The sequence below is a fragment of the Lithobates pipiens genome, unplaced genomic scaffold, assembly GCF_037356315.1.
Source record: "Lithobates pipiens isolate NorthernLeopardFrog02 unplaced genomic scaffold, aLitPip1_a1.2 Scaffold_30, whole genome shotgun sequence".
In the NCBI taxonomy this organism is placed as follows: Eukaryota; Metazoa; Chordata; class Amphibia; order Anura; family Ranidae; genus Lithobates; species Lithobates pipiens.
Genome location: NW_027507791.1, coordinates 149,527,724 through 149,547,601, shown reverse-complemented (window position 1 = coordinate 149,547,601; position 19,878 = coordinate 149,527,724). Strand labels below are relative to the sequence as shown.

The 19,878-nt window shown below is 41.0% G+C and overlaps 1 protein-coding gene across 1 annotated transcript; it reads left to right on the top strand.

Moving 5' to 3' along the window:
* Positions 1 to 3,929: 3,929 nt before the first annotated feature.
* On the top strand, positions 3,930 to 13,276 carry LOC143943285 (olfactory receptor 6N2-like). Its single transcript, XM_077464933.1, has 2 exons — positions 3,930 to 4,246; positions 11,637 to 13,276. The coding sequence occupies exon 2, from the start codon at positions 11,697 to 11,699 to the stop codon at positions 12,621 to 12,623; it is 927 nt and encodes a 308-aa protein (XP_077321059.1). The 5' UTR covers positions 3,930 to 4,246; positions 11,637 to 11,696; the 3' UTR covers positions 12,624 to 13,276.
* The last annotated feature ends 6,602 nt before the right edge of the window (positions 13,277 to 19,878 follow it).

Below are 19,878 nucleotides of genomic sequence, written 5' to 3'. Positions count from 1 at the left end.
TGCGCATGGGCGGTGGAAGGAGGAGTGGGGCCGAACTTCGGGATGATGTCACCGCGGCGAGGTCTCCTGGAAGTGGGGACGTGTACCTGTCAAAAACGAAAGGTGCCAAATATGGCAGTGGAGGGGGCGAGGAAGCAAACAAGTGGAGCTCCACTCTTGTGTGGAGCTCTGCTTTATCCACTACTCTCTGATTACGGTCTTATAGCCAGTGTTCTATTCATTCAGTGTCTTGAAAAAGTATTCATACCCCTTGAAATTTTCCACATTTTGTCATGTTACAACCAAAAACGTAAATTTATTTTATTAGGCTTTTATGTGTACAGAAAGTAGCACATTATTGTAAAGAGGACAGAAAATGATAAATGGTTTTCAATTTTTTTTTCAAATAAATATCTGAAAAGTGTGGGGTGCATTTGTATTCAACCCCCCCCCCCCCCCCCCAGTCAATACTCTTTTACAGCTGCAAGTTTTTTGGGGATGTGTCTCTACCAGCTTTACACATCTAGAGAGTAACATTTTTGCCCATTTTTTTTTGCAAAATAGCTCAAGCTTTGTCAGATTGGAGGGAAAGTGCCTGTGAACAGCAATTTTCATGCCTTGCCACAGATTCTCAATTAGATTTAAGTCTGGACATTGACTGGGCCATTCTAACACATGAATATGCATTGATCTAAACCATTCAATTGTAGCTCTGACTGTAAGTTTAGAGTCATTCTCCTGCTGGAAGGTGACCCACCGTGCCAGTCTCAAGTCTTTTTCAGACTCTAATAGGTTTTCTTCTAAGATTGCCTGTATTTGGCTCAATCCATCTTCAACTCTAACCAGCTTCCCTGTCCCTGCTGAAGAAAAGCATTCCCACAACATGATGCTGCGGCCGCCATGTTGCATGGTGGGGATACTGTGTTCAGGGTGATGTGCAATGTTAGTTTTCCGCCACAGATAGCGTTTTGCTTTTAGGCCAAAAAGTTAAATTTTGGTCTTATCTGACCAGAGCACCTTCTTCCGCATGTTTGCTGTCCTCCACATGGCTTCTCACGGACTACAAATGGGACTTCTTATGGCTTTCTTTCAACAATGGCTTTCTTCTTGCCACTCTTCCATAAAGGCCAGATTTTTGGCGTGCACAAATAATAGATGTCCCGTGTGCTGTTTGTTCATTAGGGTTCTCTAACAGACCTCTGGGGGCTTCACAGAACCGCTGTATTTATACTGAGATTAAATTATACAAAGGTGGACTCTATTTACTAATTATGTGACTTCTGAAGGCAATTGGATCAACTAGATTTTAGTTAGGGCTATTAGAGTAAAGGGGACTGAATACAAATGCACTCCACACTTTTCAGATATTTATTTGTAAAAAATTCTGAAAACCATTTATCATTTTCCTTTCACTTTACAATTATGTGCCACTTTGTGTTGGTCTACAATATAAAATCCTAACAAAATACATTTACATTTTTGGTTGTAACATTACAAAATGTGGAAAATTTCAAGGGGTATGAATACTTTTTCAAGGCAATATACCTTACACATTTACCGTGTGTGGGGAACTGGGTCAAACGCTTTTGCAAAATCCAAGTATGCAATGTCCACAGCCACTCCTTTGTCTAAGATTTTGATTACCTCCTCATAAAAAGAAATCAGATTTGTTTGACAACTTCTGTCTTTCATGAGTCCATACTGGCTATTTTTTAAAATTGTATTTTTTCTAGCAAAAACTAATCTGTGGTCTTTAATTAAACTCTCCAGTATCTTCCCAACTGTAGAAATTAAACTAACATGTCTTTATTTGGAAAATTAACCCCCTTTTAAATATAGCCACCACATTGGCCTTATGCGAACCTGGTGGTACTATCCCAGTCATTAAAGAGTGCCTAAAAATGAGAAAAAATGTCTTTAAAATGACAGAGCTCAATTCTTTTGTGTCCCGTGGGTGTATGCCATCTGGCCCAGGTGCCTTATTCACCTTTTATTCTGTCCAAATATTTCTGGACCAGATACATTTTGAGCCCTAGTGGTTCATTTGGGGCAGTGTCCATACCATCTCCATTATGGACATGAGCTTCCCCATGCTACTTTTGTATGCACAGAGCTGAAGAAGGTATTTTATACATTTGTCTTCTCTTATATATATATTAGTTTTATTTTATTTTGTACCAGTGCAACACATTGGGTTATTTGAATGTTTGTAAAGAAAGCAGTGACCGTAGATCACAAAGAAGTGGCGAAAGTGATAAGTATATGTTTGAGTTCCTGCCAGGGGTAGTAGACGGTCCTGAAGGAGTGTATCGGGTCACAGTAATTTGAATGTGATGCATTTCCAGTGAACGGCTTTCTCTTGGGTGATGATGCACTTCCGGTGCTGTCTACGCACCCCAAAGCACAGAGCGTGTGCATCCCCCAAAAAGTATAAGCCATCTAATTTGAGTGATTGTTTTATTTATTGGTTGCATATTGGCATAATTGTGAGTATGTTTTTGGTGTTAGATTTTTAATAAAGGTGTCCATATACTACCCTAGCCTGTCCATATACTACCCTAGCTTGTCTGTATACTGCCCTAACCTGTCCATATATCTGCGGACCATGGCTGGCGTGAGGAAGCAAGCTGGTGCCGCTACTATTTGTCTTCAGGCCGGGTCCAGAGGCACAGGTGCGGGCCTGCAATCCATGGATGAAAACATAGGCGGAGAGGCACCGCACAAATCTCCACCATCCACCACCTCCACCTTATACATCCACCACCTCCACCTTATACATGGGCAGGGCAAAGGGGGTGGAATCAGGGTCGGAGCCAATGGGGGCCAATGGGGGTGGCAAAATGAGGTTTCAAAAATCATTGCACCAGCCCTGGGATGAATGGCATCATACTATTGGATCTGGTTTGGTATTTGTACTTTTTTTTACAATCTGTGCTCTTCCCCTGGATCTGGATATGAGTCCTAGATAATGCTGAGGGATCTGATGGCTGCCATAGAAATCTCTGTTTGTTACGGCCCAGTGTAATAACAGGTCTTTTTGATTTGGGGAGTTTAGCTTACCATTTAGTGGTGGGTAGCAGGCTCTTTGGGGATTGCACTTTTAAGTTTTGAAATGAGGTTTGCACGAAGAAACATGACTTCTGTAGGAATTTTTACTTACTGTATCAATGATTTGTCATATTTTTTAAACTTTTTGCACATTTCATGCAGTGTTATTATTCATGAATCTTTTATAGGCGTATTCCAACCGGTAGAAGGATGGTTTTATTGTTTGTTTTTTTTTGCTAACAGAAGAACAAACAATAAAAAATACTTTGCGTATAGGTTTTACATCTGTGTGTTGTGTGCACATGGTAGCAGACAGTATAGCTCTCATAAGTTACATGTGTTTTTGATCTGTTCTATATTGATTTAAAGCAAAATTAAAGGCAAACTTTTTTCATTTTGGATAGAGAAGGGGAAGTTATAACCCCTGTAAAGTTTATTTTTGCCATCTGAAACTGAAACTCCCTCTAATATGAATAAAACTCTGGTTGTCACCAGGGTCACCAGAATTTGTGTCCCCATTGGAAGATATTTCCACCATTCCTGTTCTGGGGATAACCCAAAATGTATGATTTTCTTTTACTTTCAGTTTCAGTGATAATGGTAAAGAGGACAAATAGAGAGGGGAATCTGACAGGTGTTCTAATCCTTCTCTACTCTATTCGAAACTTTTTGACTACTTAGTTTTCACTTGCCATTTCTAACATACTTTTATTGTGTATTGCAATTATGTATTGAGATATATTTAGACTACATGGGGTATCTTGGGAAATGGCTTCACATGGTGTACCATTAATTAAATGGTTTTGTTCATTAACTTGTTGCAAGTAATTGTGTATCCCATGTGAATATTCTTACTGATATACAGTGTGTGTATATATTCATATGAACGTGTATTACTTTCTTTCTGTGTTTGCTATCAAGATCACTGAAGGTCATCTAAAAGAAATATTATTTATGAAATTATTTTTGAAATGGGAATATGCATTTGTGCATAGCCATTTACTAAAGGTCCAGTCTTTTATGTTTGTAAACTTTCAAATTACCTGTCTTTTCCATTTGTTAAATGTTTTTGTTCCATTTTTAACAATTGAAATTCTTTATTTTAATATTAACTATAAGTATTGAAGAACAAAATTATTACCCTGCCTTCAATTTAGTTTTCTATTGTGTGATGGTACAATTACACTGAAGGTTACATTGAGTTGGATCATCAATAATGGTAAGAGTTAATATGATTTGTTACAGAAAAGAACTACATTCAAAATAAGACATAATCCTAATAAATTAAAAATTGTATCCTTCTTATCTTTGAAAATATCTTTAATACATAATGGTGGCAAAATATGTCTTTATGACTTTTCAGCACACCATATAATTACTAGTGCATTTTATTTTAATTTAAATTATACTTTCCAATATATCATACATATATATCTTTTTCTTTTAATTTGGCCAGATTTTTAATACCTCTTTTTAGTTTTTTTCACATCTTACAGATTTCAGATGTATTTCAACTTCATTAAAACGTATGCTCTGTACACACGAGAGGGGATTTTCCATTGGAAAAAACATGGATGCTTTTTCCAAAGGAATTCCACTTAAGCTTGGATTGCATACACACAGTCAGGGCCGGATTAACATAGGGGCTATTGGAGCTGCAGCTCCAGACCCCTTTCTCAAGATAGGCCCATTTGCCCAAAAAATAAATAAATAAAAAATAAAAATAAAGATCGACTTCGAGGATTGTAGCTCGGCGATCAGGAGTGTCAGAGACCCCATATTTGGTGGGTAGGTAGCTAAAGACCCACTCCAGCACTGGTTAAAATATGGGGCTGCTATCATATATGGTTCCGGAGATACAGGTCTCCTTGCGCAGCCTGTCAGAAGCTACATACAGAGCGGCAGTATAGATACAAGCTGGAACACTCTGCTGCAGACGGAGAGGATGAACTCACAGAGCTTATAATAATTATTTGTATATTACTTATGATAATTAACCACTTGGCAACCAGGCCCATTCTGAGACTTCTCTCCTACATGTAAAAATCATAATTTTTTTATGCTAGAAAATTACTCAGAACCCTCAAGCATTATATATTGTTTTAGCAGACACCCTATGGAATAAAATGGTGGTATTTGCAACTTTTTATGTTGGAAAGAAACTGTTTCATTCATAAAAAAAAACACTAAAGTTATCGCGATGCTTTACGTTTTTTTACAGGTTACATGTTTAGAGTTACAGAGGAGGTCTAGTGCTAGAATTATTGGTCTCGCTCTAATGATCTTGGCGTATGTAACCTGTGTGTATCTGGCTCCAATACTAACCAGTGCCTACCCAGGGACTGACTAGTATCTCTCCCCAGCCTGTCCCCACACACCCTCTCACCTGCTGACCTGTGAATGGGGCAATCACTCCCGCAATGTTATTGTGTGCCAGTGAATGCAATGATTAGTGTTGCTAACTATAGCTGGCAGCACTGATTGTTTTGGGGAAAACCTGACAGGCTGGTTGTACTCAAGTCGGTTAATAGGTTGACTTGTGTAAAACCAGCTAGCCCATACATAGATCGACTATGGCTGGTCTCTGCTTAATTGGTGTAATTTCAATCCATGTATGGCCCGCTTAACCACTACGCAGTCCCTAAACATCCTTCCACAAACCTTTACATTTTTCCTTCCAGATTACTTCATCCTCCTCTCCTATATATAGTGCACACTGTCATACTCTCCACACTTCTCTCCTGTACATAGTGCCCACTGTCATACTCTCCACACTTCTCTCCCATACATAACGCCCGCTGTCATATCCTACACTCTCCTCACCTGTACATAGTGCCCACTGTCATACACTTCTCTCCTGTACATAGTGTCCACTGTCGTACCCTTCACACTCCTCTCCTATACAGTGCCCACCGACATACCCTCCATACTCCTCTCCTATACATAGTGCCCACCGCCATACCCTCCATACTCCTCTCCTATACATAGTGCCCACCGCTATACCCTCCATACTCCTCTCCTGTACATACTACTCACTGTCATACCCTCCACACTCCTCTCCTATACATAGTGCCCACTGTCATACCTCCAACACTTCTCTCCTATACATAGTGCCCACTGCCATACCTCCAACACTTCTCTCCTATACATAGTGCCCACTGTCATACCCTCCACACTCCTCTCCTGTACATACTACTCACTATCATACCCTCCATACTCCTCTCATATACATAGTGCCCACTGTCATACACTTCTCTCCTGTACATAGTGTCCACTGTTGTACCCTTCACACTCCTCTCCTATACAGTGCCCACCGACATACCCTCCATACTCCTCTCCTATACATAGTGCCCACCGCCATACCCTCCATACTCCTCTCCTGTACATACTACTCACTGTCATACCCTCCACACTCCTCTCCTATACATAGTGCCCACTGTCATACCTCCAACACTTCTCTCCTATACATAGTGCCCACTGCCATACCTCCAACACTTCTCTCCTATACATAGTGCCCACTGTCATACCCTCCACTCCTGTACATACTACTAACTTTCATACCCTCCATACTCCTCTCCTGTACATAGTGCCCACTGTCATACCCTCCACACTCTTCTCTTATACATAGTACCCAATTTCATACCCTCTACACTCCTCTGCTGTGCATACTGCCCACTGTCTTAACCTTCCCACTCCTCTCCTGTACATAGTGCCTTCTGCCATACCCTCTGCACTCCTCTCATACATAGTGCCCACTGTTAGACCCTCCACACTCCTCTCCCTCACCTTCACACTTTTATACCATCCACACTCCTCCCCTATGCCTCTTACCCACAAAAACTGTTCTTTAAAATTATATGTTAAAATTATATGTTAAAATGATATGTTCCTCAATGTTACCAGCTCTAGAATGGGCACTTTTGTCAGTTCAACTAAAGGAAATCTTCACAGTCCTCATATTTGTTCTGCCCCATTATTAGTACTTATTTTATTTTGTAATTACTATTGTGATGTATAGAGGAACACGGGGGATGTCAGCTACTCTAAATATAGCACTTGTAAAAAAAGCGTCCCTAAAATATATTTGAAATGTTGACAACCATGTACTTAGGTACTGCCCAAGGGCCACAGGGTCAGTAGGGGCCCCATGAGAGGCTCCGGTGATAGTAAAGCGGTAGTAAACTTTTCTAACATTACTACTTTTTAGAGGCCCTTGGGGAGGTTATGCCATAATGTACAAGTGTGCCCAGCGTATTAGCACATTAGGGTACACTTACCTGTCAGACCTCCAGTGCTGTGCTGTGATCAGTCCGGCGGGGCCCGGGCACTTCCATCTTCACCCGGTCTTCCTTCTGGGTTCTGTGCCTTCCGTCATTTGCCTTGGCCAGACTGCGTTGATGTCATTCCCTCTTTCTCCCATCCCCCCTTTCTCTCTCATCCTCCCTCCCTTACCCCTCACACCTCTTTCATCCCCTTTCTTTCTCTCTCTTCATCCCTCTCTCTCTTTAATTTAATTTGTTATAACAAAAAATAGTTTGCATTTTTATTTATTTATTGTTTATAAAAGGCCCCATCAAAATCCTCAGCACCAGGCCCATGATGTTCTTAGTCAAGAACGTGGTGACATACAACACTACGATGAGCCGAAAAAATTAAGTTCAATGCTTCCAAGCGTGTGTCAAATTGTTTCCAAGCATGCGTAGGAATTTTGCGTGTCGGAATTTGTACAGATGATCGGGATTTCCGATCGGATTTTTTTCCGACCGAAAAATAGAGAACCTGCTCTCAATCTTTTGCTGGCTGAAATTCTGCCAGCAACAGTCTGATGGAGCATACACATGGTTGAAATCTCTGACCAAAAGCTCACATCTGGTTTTTGCTGGCAGAATTTCTGTTCGTGTGTATTCGGCTTTATGCTGTATTTTTTTTAAGTAATATATAATTTCTGTGGTAATTGCTTGTTATATTATATATAATACTATGCTTGCAGCACATAGGCAGATTTTGTTTCAAAGTTAACCTGTCAGACCAGCAAACTTTATGGACTACTATTCAAATGGTATCTAGTAATTCGGAGCCTCACTCTACAGGTTGTTGCTTAGTCATTTGAAATAAAGGTTAACTTTTTTTGCTATTTAGCTCAATAGAGGTGAGATCGTGATAGGAACTTATTTTCCTCAATACATCATTCTATAAAACAAGCACAGTCATGGCAAAACATGTATTTTTTTGTAATTATTTGGAAGCTTGTGTAACTGTTCAGGCAAATTAACCTGATGTAGAATAAGCTCAATATTACTTTGAACATCAGCAAATTTCACCAGCTGCAACCTAAACAAATGGACAGTTGAACAGTCTTCCAATCTCCTTCTTTAACTCTCTCTCTCTCTAAACACCAAACAATGGATTTTCACCAATGAGAGGTGCTCAAAGGGCTTACAGGGCACATACAAATTTCATTGTTAATAATACCTTTTTAAGTGTAAAATGTTCTCTGTTTGGGGTGCCTTTCTTCCTAAGAAGGACCACTGTCTTCTAAAAAAAAGGATTGGGATTATACTTACATATATTTTAGTTACACATAGTAAAATGGGCAAGGTAATGGCAAGTTAGTGGGAGATGGCAAATGGGCAAGGTAATGGGGAGTTAGTGGGAGATGGCCTGGAAAGAAGAGACCCCTCTTTACTCTAGGCCAGTGATGGCGAACCTTGGCACCCCAGATGTTTTGGAACTACATTTTCCATGATGCTCAACTACACTGCAGAGTGCATGAGAATCATGGGAAATGTAGTTCCAAAACATCTGGGGTGCCAAGGTTCGCCATCACTGCTCTAGGCTAATGCACAACCATTCTCTCTGAATATTTCACACCAGAATTTTGTGTCCAGTCTTGAGACATACTTTTAGTTGGGTCCCAGAAAATCGCCTCCTTGATCCATAGTTAAAGACCAAAGCTACAGTTACCCTTAACTGAACAGTAGAAACACTGAATCGAAAAAGTGTGGTATGCATAAAAGCAAAAGGAAAATAATAACAGTAAAAAAGTACTGTTCAGTTACCCTTAGCACACAAAGGAAGCAAACTCCCCAGCACTCAGATTAGTCAACTAGCAAATACCAGCTCTTAGGCCACGTACACACGCGGGGACTGTTCGCTCAACTTTGTTCGTCAAACAGTTTCAGCGGACAGTCCGCTCAAAATTAGCATGGACGGACATGGCCACGCACGACGAACGAACAGTTTGCTGAAACCGTGCGCGATGACGTGAACGGCACGTACGACGGGACTAGAAAACGACGTCCTATACACTGCAATGCAACCTTCGGCGTATAAATTCTTTCTGAGCATGCGCGGAACTTTGTTTGACGAACAAGCCTACACATGAGGGGACTGTTCGCTGAAACAAGGTTTCAGCGGACAGTTTTTCGGAAGTTCCGAAAAACCTTGTTCAGCAGACTGTTCGCTGAAACTGTCCGCTGAAAGCCCACACACGAGCGGACTGTCCGCTGAAACACTGTTCAGCGGACAAAGTTGAGCGAACAGTCCCCGCGTGTGTACGCGGCCTTACAATCAAAATAAAAGCAGTGGTCTAATTTGCACACATGTTCTAGGTGCCTCTGCTGGTGTTGGTCCTGCTCTTATATGTGGGAATAAGAATATTTAACCATAACAGCTAAGTTATTAGATTTCAGCTTTCAGCAGATTAATGTAAACTTTGCAGAAAGATTTTATGATTTTTTTTATCAATGAGCTGTATACTAAAGAAAACTAATTGATTACACTTAAAAGGATTGTAGAGTCAGAAGTTTTTTTTTTATCTTAATGCATTCTATGCATTAAGATAAAAAAAGGCTTCTGTGTGCAACAGCCCCCCTAACACTTATCTGATGTCCCTCTCTGTCCAGTAATGTCCACGAGTGTCTCAGCTGTCCAAGATTTTCCCCCTGGATTGGCTGAGACACAGCCATTGGCTGTCGCTGCTGTCAATAGTCAGCTAGCCAATCAGGAGAGAGAGGGGATGTTGCTGCTTGCTGTGGGGGCACTTAACAGGAGGGATGGGCCAGAATCACAGAAGAGGGACCTGAGAAGAGGAGGATCTGGGCTGCTCTGTGCAAATCCAAAACAGAGCAGGTAAGTATAACATGTTTATTATTTTTATAGGAAAAAAAAAACAAGACTTTACAATCACTTTAAGGTAAGAGAAGGCAAAATGAGGACATGGTGAGTGTATCACTACATTGTCAGTTTACCCTAAATGTAATGAAAAAGTTTCTCAATAAACAAAATCATTCATTTAAACTGGCAGGGAGTGAGAAGCTTTTTCCAGCCGAAGGTGTCTCAATGAGGTAGGATGAGACAATATGCGGATGCTCCTGTGCCTCACTTCCAGCCCAGAGAGGGGAATGCACACAAGGAAGTAGGTAGCATCCATTTCTCTATACACATTTTTTCAACTATATACAGTATGGCGCTTTTTATCGTTTTTTTATACTACAACTGCTGTAATGTTTATACGAATAAACACAGAAGGATTTTATACTTTGAGAGGCTATCTCTCCATTTATTTTTCACCTGCATAATAACGTTCTGCAACAAAACTTTAGGATCACAACAGGAAGGAGTCTGGACCTGCGGAAGTCATCAGAGGACATCAGAGAGAATGGGATAGGTCCCCCAAAAAGACCTACAAGCCCAGTTGACTTTCCTTGCTATACAGTAAGGGAGCCATCAAAATTTGGTGAGTGCTGAGTGAACACACCATTGCATGAGGTGGATACACAGGGGATACCCTGGGAACAAAATACAAAGCACTTAATATTGCACAGAGACTTTTTTTGCACGCCACTTTTTTACATATGAAAAATATTATTGAAATATTAATTTGACATCACCATTATAGTGGTACTCACAGTACTCACTATAGTTATTTTAGTATAAATAATACGTTTATGGTTAAGCAAGCGCTGCCTGAAATGTATTCAGGATGAGACAATAGTGTTGCAAACATTGTCTTAAAGCAATGGAGAGAGACAGGGCTAAGGTTGCTTTCACACTGAAAGCTTCGGCCGTCAGCAGGAAAGCGCCGCTCATTTAAGCGGCGCTTTTGGCATCTAGCGGGGCGATTTTAACCCCAAAAAAAGGTTAAAAACTCCTGTTTTGCCACACCTTCAAATGGCTTTTCAGGCGCTTTGAAAGAGCTGCCCATTTATTCTAATGGGCAGTGCGTTTTGGGAGCGCTAAATAGAGAGCTCCCAACCCGCCCAAAAGATCCTGCTTGCAGGATTTTTCGGAAGGTCCCACAAAGCGCACCGCCCGAATGTGAAAAGTCATGCTGGAATTAAAGGGAGGTGGTTTTCAGGCACTTAGCAGAGGCTATTTCCAGCGCTAAAGCGCCCGAAAACCACCCCAGTGTGAAAGGGGTCTAATCTAAATGATACAATAATTGGTCAGGTTTTTCCCAAAACTTTTCACTTATCATGGGCCTTCAACTTGCAGTGTCATAAGGCAAAATTACAGGGTAATATTAACAAAACAGCAAAATTTTAAGAAAAAAATTCCCACTTCCTTGGTGTAACCTAAATAACTATTTGTTTTTGTTTTCTTTTCAGAACATCGTTTTAAATTCACCATCAAGCAGACAGTATTTGTAATTTACTTAACTAGGACACATGGAGTTTTCCAATCAGTCTCTTGTTACCCAGTTTATTATTGTAGGCTTTCCTGATCTTGGTGGATATGAGGTCTTGTTATTTTTTTTCCTATGTCTTGCCTACATATTCACCCTCAGTGGAAATATCACAATAATTACCCTCATCTGTACTAATAACCAGCTTCATGTTCCTCTCTATCTGTTTGTTGCTGAACTTTCCTTCTTGGAAATCTGGTACACCACTGTTACAATACCGAAAATGTTGTCAATTTTGCTGAATGTTAAGATAATCCCTTATGTTGGCTGTTTGTTGCAAATGTATTTTTTTCATGTCTTAGGTGCCACAGAAACCTATCTTTTAACAGCAATGGCCTATGACCGATATATGGCCATATGCAACCCTTTAAGGTACCCTTCCATAATGACTATCATATCTTGTTTCGAGCTGGCAGCTTGCTGTTGGGTTATTGGTTTCCTAGGACCTTTAACACAAATTATCTTATTGTCTCATCTTATATTCTGTGGCTCAAACAGAGTTGAACATATCTTCTGTGACTTTAATCCAGTAATGAACTTGGCATGCTCAGATTTTTCACTCAACGTTACAGTTAACTTTACCATAAATTCCATTCTTCTCTTCTTTGCTTTTACCTGCATTATTCTATCCTATATTAAAATAATATCATCTGTGTTAAAAATAAAAACAGCAGAAGGTAGAAAAAAAGCATTCTCTACATGTGGAGCTCATCTAACAGTGGTCTTTCTTTTCTTTGGTAGTGCATGCTTTATGTACGTTAGACCGATCAAAACTCACATTGTAAACTATGACCGCATACTGGCTGTGGTTTACTCAGTTTTAACACCAATGTGCAATCCAGTTATTTATAGCCTAAGAAATCAAGAAATTAGACGTATACTAAGGAAGAAGTTAACAGAATTATTTTAAAGCCCAATTGAACTTTCAGTTGAAATTACCTAAATAAATTCTAAATGTGTGAAAAGTCTTGCTTTTAAAGGGAACCACAGATTGAGTAGAAATGTCTTTCTCCTTCCAGCATGCTGCAGAAAAGGACCCTTCTTTGTATGGAAGCAGTGCTGTCTCTGCAGGGGTCTGGCATTCCCCGTGCTGAGCCAGAGCTCTGTAATCAGTTATGCCCTGTACACATGGTCGGACATTCCGATGACAAAATCCGTCTGATTTTCTTTCAATGGATTTTGGCCCAAACTTGTCTTGCATACACACGGTTGCACAAAGTTGTTGGAAAATTTAAGATCAAGATCTCAAACTTTATGTGTCGGAAATTCCGACGGAAAAAGTCAGATGGAGCCCACACACGATCGGAATTTCCGACAACACAGTCCGATTTTCCGTCGGAAAGTCCGACCTTGTGTACAGGGCATAAAGCTCATGAATCCAGCTGATTTGCCTCAGTGGAGGATGGCTGTTTTATAAAGAAAACAAACTGTAACATTTTGCACACCTTTTTGTTTTGATGCACATGGAATATATTTTGTTTATTTAAACTGAAAGCTCAGTATTATGACCTCTCCTAACATCATGGCAGAACTCAATAGATTTGGTCAACTATCAGATTTCAAGATTAAGGCCTCATGCACACGGACGTTTTTACAGCCGCTTTTTTTGCAGCTTAAAAAGGCCTGTCCATGTTAGTCTATGGCTTCATGCCCACCTAGGCGTTTTTGAGCTGCAAATGGCATAGGCGTTTTTAAGCTGTAAAAAAAACCCAGGACCAGTGGGTTCAGTTTCTTGGAGCTAGAGCTGTAAAAACGCGAATCGTGCAAAAACGCGCAAAAACGCGCATAAACGCGCATAAACGCGCAAAAACGTGCAACATATTTTCTTTGTTTTCTGAGTGCTATAGCCAAGAGATGTGTTTCTTAAAAAACGCTACTTAACGCTAACGCTAAAAAACGCGCAAAAACGCCAATGCAAAACGCGGTAAAAATCACGTTTTTTAATGACGATTTTTCCAGGCATCGGAGCTAGCTTTGCAGCCAGTTTTTTAAAACGTCCGTGTGCATGAGGGCTTATTATAATAAATCTGAAATTCTGCCACTCTCAGTCCCATGACTCATGATACAAGAGCTCTAATACTACTTCCCCTTTGTATGGAAAATTATGACAATTAACTGCCTCACTCAAGAGAGATTTGAAAGAATAAATGTAATCAAAATGATTGTCCTACTGTCATCTACTACTTGTATATAGTTCCTACAAAATCACCAAGCGCCCTTTTCATCTGTATTCAGAAAATTATCAGTGATTATATTATGGTGAATAAAAAACACAAATAGCCTATTCCATTCTCAGGAGGACCAGGACAATGGGAGGCTGGGGCTTTCCAGATATATACATAAATATATTATCAAGCAATGGCCCTGGTCAGGATTCTCAACTGGCATCATAAAATAAAAGACAAAATCTGGGTCAACTTAGGTCAACCCAACCTGGCCCATGCTCCATGGCTTACCTCTGCACATAGAGGTCTTTATACTGGAACATTATACCTACTGTCCCATCTATGTTTCCTGTTTTTTTAGACTTTGTTGGCTATATCTGGTTTGCATCAGGTGATGAAATCATGTTCTTCAGAATTTGGGGGATAGGTGGAATGTAAGTTGTTATAAATTTGCTCCACAAGGTATGTTGTTCCCTATGGATATATGGAGATCTACTCTCTTCCTTAAATCTTTATCCTCCTTGAGACCAAAAGGCATCCTTACGGTATTTGAAAGAATATGTAAAGATAACTGGACACTTACCATCCCTTTATCTTGATTTATAAATTACTGTTTGATCTTCAATCCACTCAGGATCCCTACTTTCCACTCAGGATCCCTACTTAGTGAGACGCATACCGCGGCGATGGATCGAGGAGCGTGTGTAGACCAAGGTGCATGTGCATGTGCACCCTATTTTTCTGGTCTTTCTGTGGGTTTTTTTTCCTGTCTGGCTACTTGGAGACGATTGCTGGCCCATTTCATATCAAACTTTTTATACGGTCCAACATCCATCAGACCAGACGGGTTAATCTGGCTTCACCGCCTCACTACTGTAGGGTGTGTTATGTCGGCCCTCTCTGGGGCTGCGTTCATTGAGATATCAATACTACAAGTTTGATGCATGCCGAGCTGCCTTGAAGAAGCAGATAAGAAGTCTGTGAAACGCATCGGCTTTTTGCACATGCAAGCATCTGGTTTATTGAGTATCAATTATGGTTGAATTGTTATGACCAAATGTTATTAGTCTATTGATTATTGGTCTACTTCTGTGACCAAATTTTCTTACTGTATTGATTATTGGTCTACTTCTGTGACCAAATGTCATTATTGTAAACTTTTAAACTGATGAACTTTGTAATAAATTTAATAATTTTTATGAATACTATTTCTATGTTGTGCTTACCTTGGTGATAGTTCCATACACATCCTTAAAAATCCCACCACGTTATGAGGGAGTGGTGTGCTCTCTCCAATTTCCAATCTCTTTTATATTCATCAGGGATGTGGATGTGTTGGACTGTCTCTAGAAACTGTCCAACATAATGTGTGTGTATGTGTGTGTGTGTGTGTGTATATATATATATATATATATATATAAAATGAAAAAGCATCAGTGCTAGAGGTGTCTAAAAGCCTTAAGTCTATTGAAGTCCATCCAAACAGTCTTAAATTGTGTTTCTCAAAGGAGAAAGGAGAAGTCCATGAAGAACTCTGCCCTCTTTAGATAGGGGAGATCCTTAAACCATAAAACTGGAATTGTAACAAAAAAAGTGTGCACCAGCCTAGTACATTACCATAGCAACACATTATAATAAAATGATACCAATATTCAAATAAAAGTGAGTTGTGGCAAAAAGTTAGTTTTATCCTGGAGTGGGGTTTTAATCTTCTTAACTCCCCTCATTTTCACTACATTTTTAAACTCCTTCTCTCTCCCTAATTCTCCATCTTTTCCCCTGTTCTTTTCTCATTCTTTGGATTATTTTTCTGACTCACTCAAAGTATTACTTTACCTAAAGGTATGGGGTATTTTTAACCATGAAAGCAAGAAGGTAGGTTGCGCTATGGAGTTTGTTGTACAGAAAGTGTATATAATGTGATGTATAATATATAATGTAGGTAAGAGCAGCCTCTATTTAGTTTCCATCCAATGGGTGGAACGATAAGACAGATAGGAAAAAGGAAATAGATTTGGCACTATACCTTTTTAAACCAATTTAAAATGAAATGAATAAAAATGTATAAATTTTCCAGCTTGCTGGCTAATAATTTAAAGTGGGGATATAGGATCCGAAATGGAATGAAATAAAATAAATTGGGTGAGTGAAGGCTAATAGCAAAGATCAAGTATTAAATAGTGAATACAAAAATATATATAAATTTTCCAGCGTGCTGGTAATTTAAAGTAAGGATATAAAATCCACAATAAAATAAATAAATAAAAATAAATAAATAGATGTATAAATGATGTGTTGCTAGAATACCATTTTACAATCAATATTAAATATTAAATACAAACGTATATCTATGAGAAAATGCAAATACTAAAGTGCCAGTGGCTATGACCGTGATAAAACCCAGTGACTTTGTCTACAAAGACAGGGCAAATTTCATAAAATGAGGATTCAGCCCAAAAAGATGGGAAAAGCAAAAAAATGAAAAAATAAAATGAAATAAAAATAAGAAATTGTGGAAACAAGTGGAAAAAAAAAGAAAAAAGTGTGAGTGGAGAAAACGGAAAATTTATATCAAATACTTACTGTAATTTTCCTTTCCTGATAGGCTCCATGGCAGCATACGTGTGGGTAGGACCGCCTCCACAATTACCCAATAGGACCCAACTCCCATAAATCTTTGCTCCCGGCTACTATCAGTGTTCCGTAACTAGCCAACTCCAGACATTTGGGAGGGAACTCCTGCTGCCATGGAGCCTATCAGGAAAGGAAAATTACGGTAAGTATTTGATATAAATTTTCCGTTTTCCTGAAAGGCTCCATGGCAGCATACGTGTGGGAAATAACTCGCCAAACACACCCGGGTGGGCAAAATGTCGAGCAAAGAACAAAAGTTTATTTTGCATTGTCAACCGACAAAACTTGCAAACCAAAATTAACAGAAGACAGAGCCGCTGGCTCTACACAGTAATGAGAAACAAAGGTATTAATGGAAGACCAAGAGGCCGCTCTGCAAATAACTTCAGGCGCCACATGGCGAGAAGCTGCCCACGATGTTGAAATACTCCGTGTTGAATGAGCCGTTAATGCCTCAGGAGGAGCCAAGCCCTTTGCTCTGTATGCCCTCTGAATGATCTGAACAATCCAGGTAGAGATAGATCTAGCCGAAGCTCGCAATCCTTTATTCTTGCCATGAGGGAGAACAAAAAGAAATTTTGTTTGTCTAAAAGGAGCTGTGATTTCCAAATATTGTTTAAGCGTGTGTCCTACGTCCAGAGGATGAACATCCTGACTCTCTGAGTTTTTGAAAGTGGGAAGCACAATTTCCTGATTCTCATGGAAGACCGAGGTTACTTTGGGATTCGATCCCAACATGGGAATCAATACTGCCCTGTCTGGAAAGAAAGTCAGAAAAGGTTTCTCCGAACCTAGATTCCTAATCTCAGAAACTCTCTTGGCTGAGGTTATAGCTACCAAGAAGATGGTCTTGAGAGTGAGATCCCTTATGGACAGAGGCTCCGTATAATCCTTTCCAAGGTTTGAGAGAAAATCCAGCACTAAAGGGAGGTCCCATTTAGGAAACCTTGGTTTTCTTTGGGGTCTGAGCCTGGTAGCTCCCTTGAAGAATTGTCGAACCAGTGCATGGTTTGCCCAGGCAATACCCGTAAAGGCTGAAATAGCCGACACTTGGACTCTCAATGAACTGATAGCTAGAGGTAAATCAAGGCCTGTTTGGAGAAAGCTTAGTATGTCTTGTATTGTTGGAGAACTGCAAGAATTTTCTCTGGAGGACATATGGGCTGAAAACTTGGACCATATGCAGTCATACACCCTATTAGTACTCCCGCGTCTGGAATTGAGAAGGGTTGGAATGACCTCTTCCGGACAACCAAGAGCTTCTAGCCTTTCCCTCTCAAAAACCATACCTTGAGGTTCAGACATGATGGGCATGGATGTAACCTTGTGCCTTGAGATAGCAAATCCAACCTGAGAGGCAGGGGAACTGGCTCTTGATAACTGAGGAGCAGCAGTAGAGGGAACCAAGGTCTGTTGGGCCAGAAAGGAATCACTGCGAGAATCTCCACCTTCTCTGTCCTGAGCCTCCGAAGGAACTGCAGGATCACCGGAACTGGAGGGAAGGCGTAAGCTGTCTGAAACTTCCAGTGTTCTGTGAGGGCATCTATCCCAAATGCCTGAGGATCCCTGAACCTTGAGTAATATTTCGGAAGCTTCCGATTGCACGGGGAAGTGAACAGGTCGACTTCCAGGGACAATCCTAAGGTCAGGAGCCAATCGAATACTTCCCCGTGTAGGGACCACTCGTTGTTGTCCAACTCGACACGCGATAGGAAGTCCGCCTGAACATTCTGTACCCCTGGGATGTAGACTGCAGAAAGGTTGGACAAATTCTTCTGAGCCCAATTCATTATCGGCTCCATCTCCTGTAACAGGGACCAGCTGCGAGTTCCCCCCTGCTTCTTTACGTAAGCCACCGCGGTTGTGTTGTCCAACCTTAGCATTACCGAGGCATTCGCTGTCAGATGATGAAATGACCGAAGCGCCTGGAAGGCCGCTCTTAGTTCCAGAACATTGGAGACGACTCTTTGTGATGGAAATGTCCACCTGCCCTGCGCGACCTCCGAAAGACAGTGAGCACCCCATCCTCGGTTGCTGGCATCTGAAGTTACCGTGACCCATGAGATGGGAATGATCGAATGGTGGTTGCGCAGGTTCTTCCCCTGCAGCCACCAAAGAAGAGACGTCCTCATGGCTGGGGTGAGGAAAATGCGCTGTGTCTGGCTGGATAAGTCCCACTGTTGTAGAAACCCCTTCTGAAAGGGACGGGTGTGCCACTGGGCCCACTTTACCATGGGAATGGTGGCTGACATTGTGCCAATCACCTTCAGACATTGGAGAGCCGAGAGATGGGATGCTGCAAGGGCTGCATGAATCCTGTCTCGTATGACTCCAACCTTCTCTTCTGGAAGGGCGATAGTACCTTCCACTGTGTTGAACTGTGCCCCTAGGAAAACAAGAGACTGAGTTGGATCTAGGTGACTCTTTTCTAAGTTCAGAAGCCACCCGAACTCCTGTAGAGTGGAGATGACTAGGTCTTTGTGCTCCAAGAGCTGATCTCTGTTCTGGGATAGCAGAAGAAGGTCGTCGAGATAGTGGTGGAGACGAACACCTTTGACTCTGAGAAAGGACACAACTGCCAAAAGAACTTTGGAGAAGACCTGTGGGGACGTTGTTAACCCAAAGGGAAGACATGTGAATTGAAGATGTTGATTGCCTACTGCAAAGCGGAGGTATTGTTGAAACTCCTTTGCCACGGGAACATGGAAGTAAGCGTCCTTCAAGTCGACTGATATCATCCAGTCCCCCAGATACACTGACTGCTGGATGGTAAGCAGAGATTCCATCTTGAACTTCTCTTTGCGAATGAAGGAATTGAGATGGGTTAAATCTATTACCGGCCTCCATGTGCCGTTTTTCTTTTGAACCAGAAACAAAGGGGAATACATGCCCTCTCCAGGTTCTTCTTCTGGAACGGGAACGGCTGCGCCTTGATCCAGTAAAGAGTTCACGTAGGTCAATAGGACTTGTTTCTTCTCTTTTGATTCTGGAAGATTTGTGGGAATAAATCTTAGCCTTGGGGTGCTGATAAAACCCCACTTGTGACCTGAGGAAACTGTTTTTACTGTCCAAAAATCCCGAATTGAGGCCGCCCAAACATGCCTGAAGTGGAGAAGACGAGCCCCCACCTGACAAGTTTGAGCGGGCCCAATTTCAAAAGGATTTCGCGGAATCCTGCTTGCCGGACGAACCCCCTTTTGAGGTATTTTTGAAAGAAGACTGCCTGGATCTCCATGACCTTGAGAATTCCCGACCAGGTCTATAGCTCCGTGCCTCCCTGGCACGATCAGGACCTTGTCTTCTAGGAAATGGACGCCTTTGATTTTGAAGACGTCTGTCCTGGGGAAGAAACCCAGATTTCCCACC

What these genes read in the sequence shown, in the direction of transcription:
- LOC143943285 (XM_077464933.1), top strand. Translation starts at nt 11,697, where the DNA reads ATGGAGTTTTCCAATCAGTCTCTTGTTACCCAGTTTATTATTGTAGGC.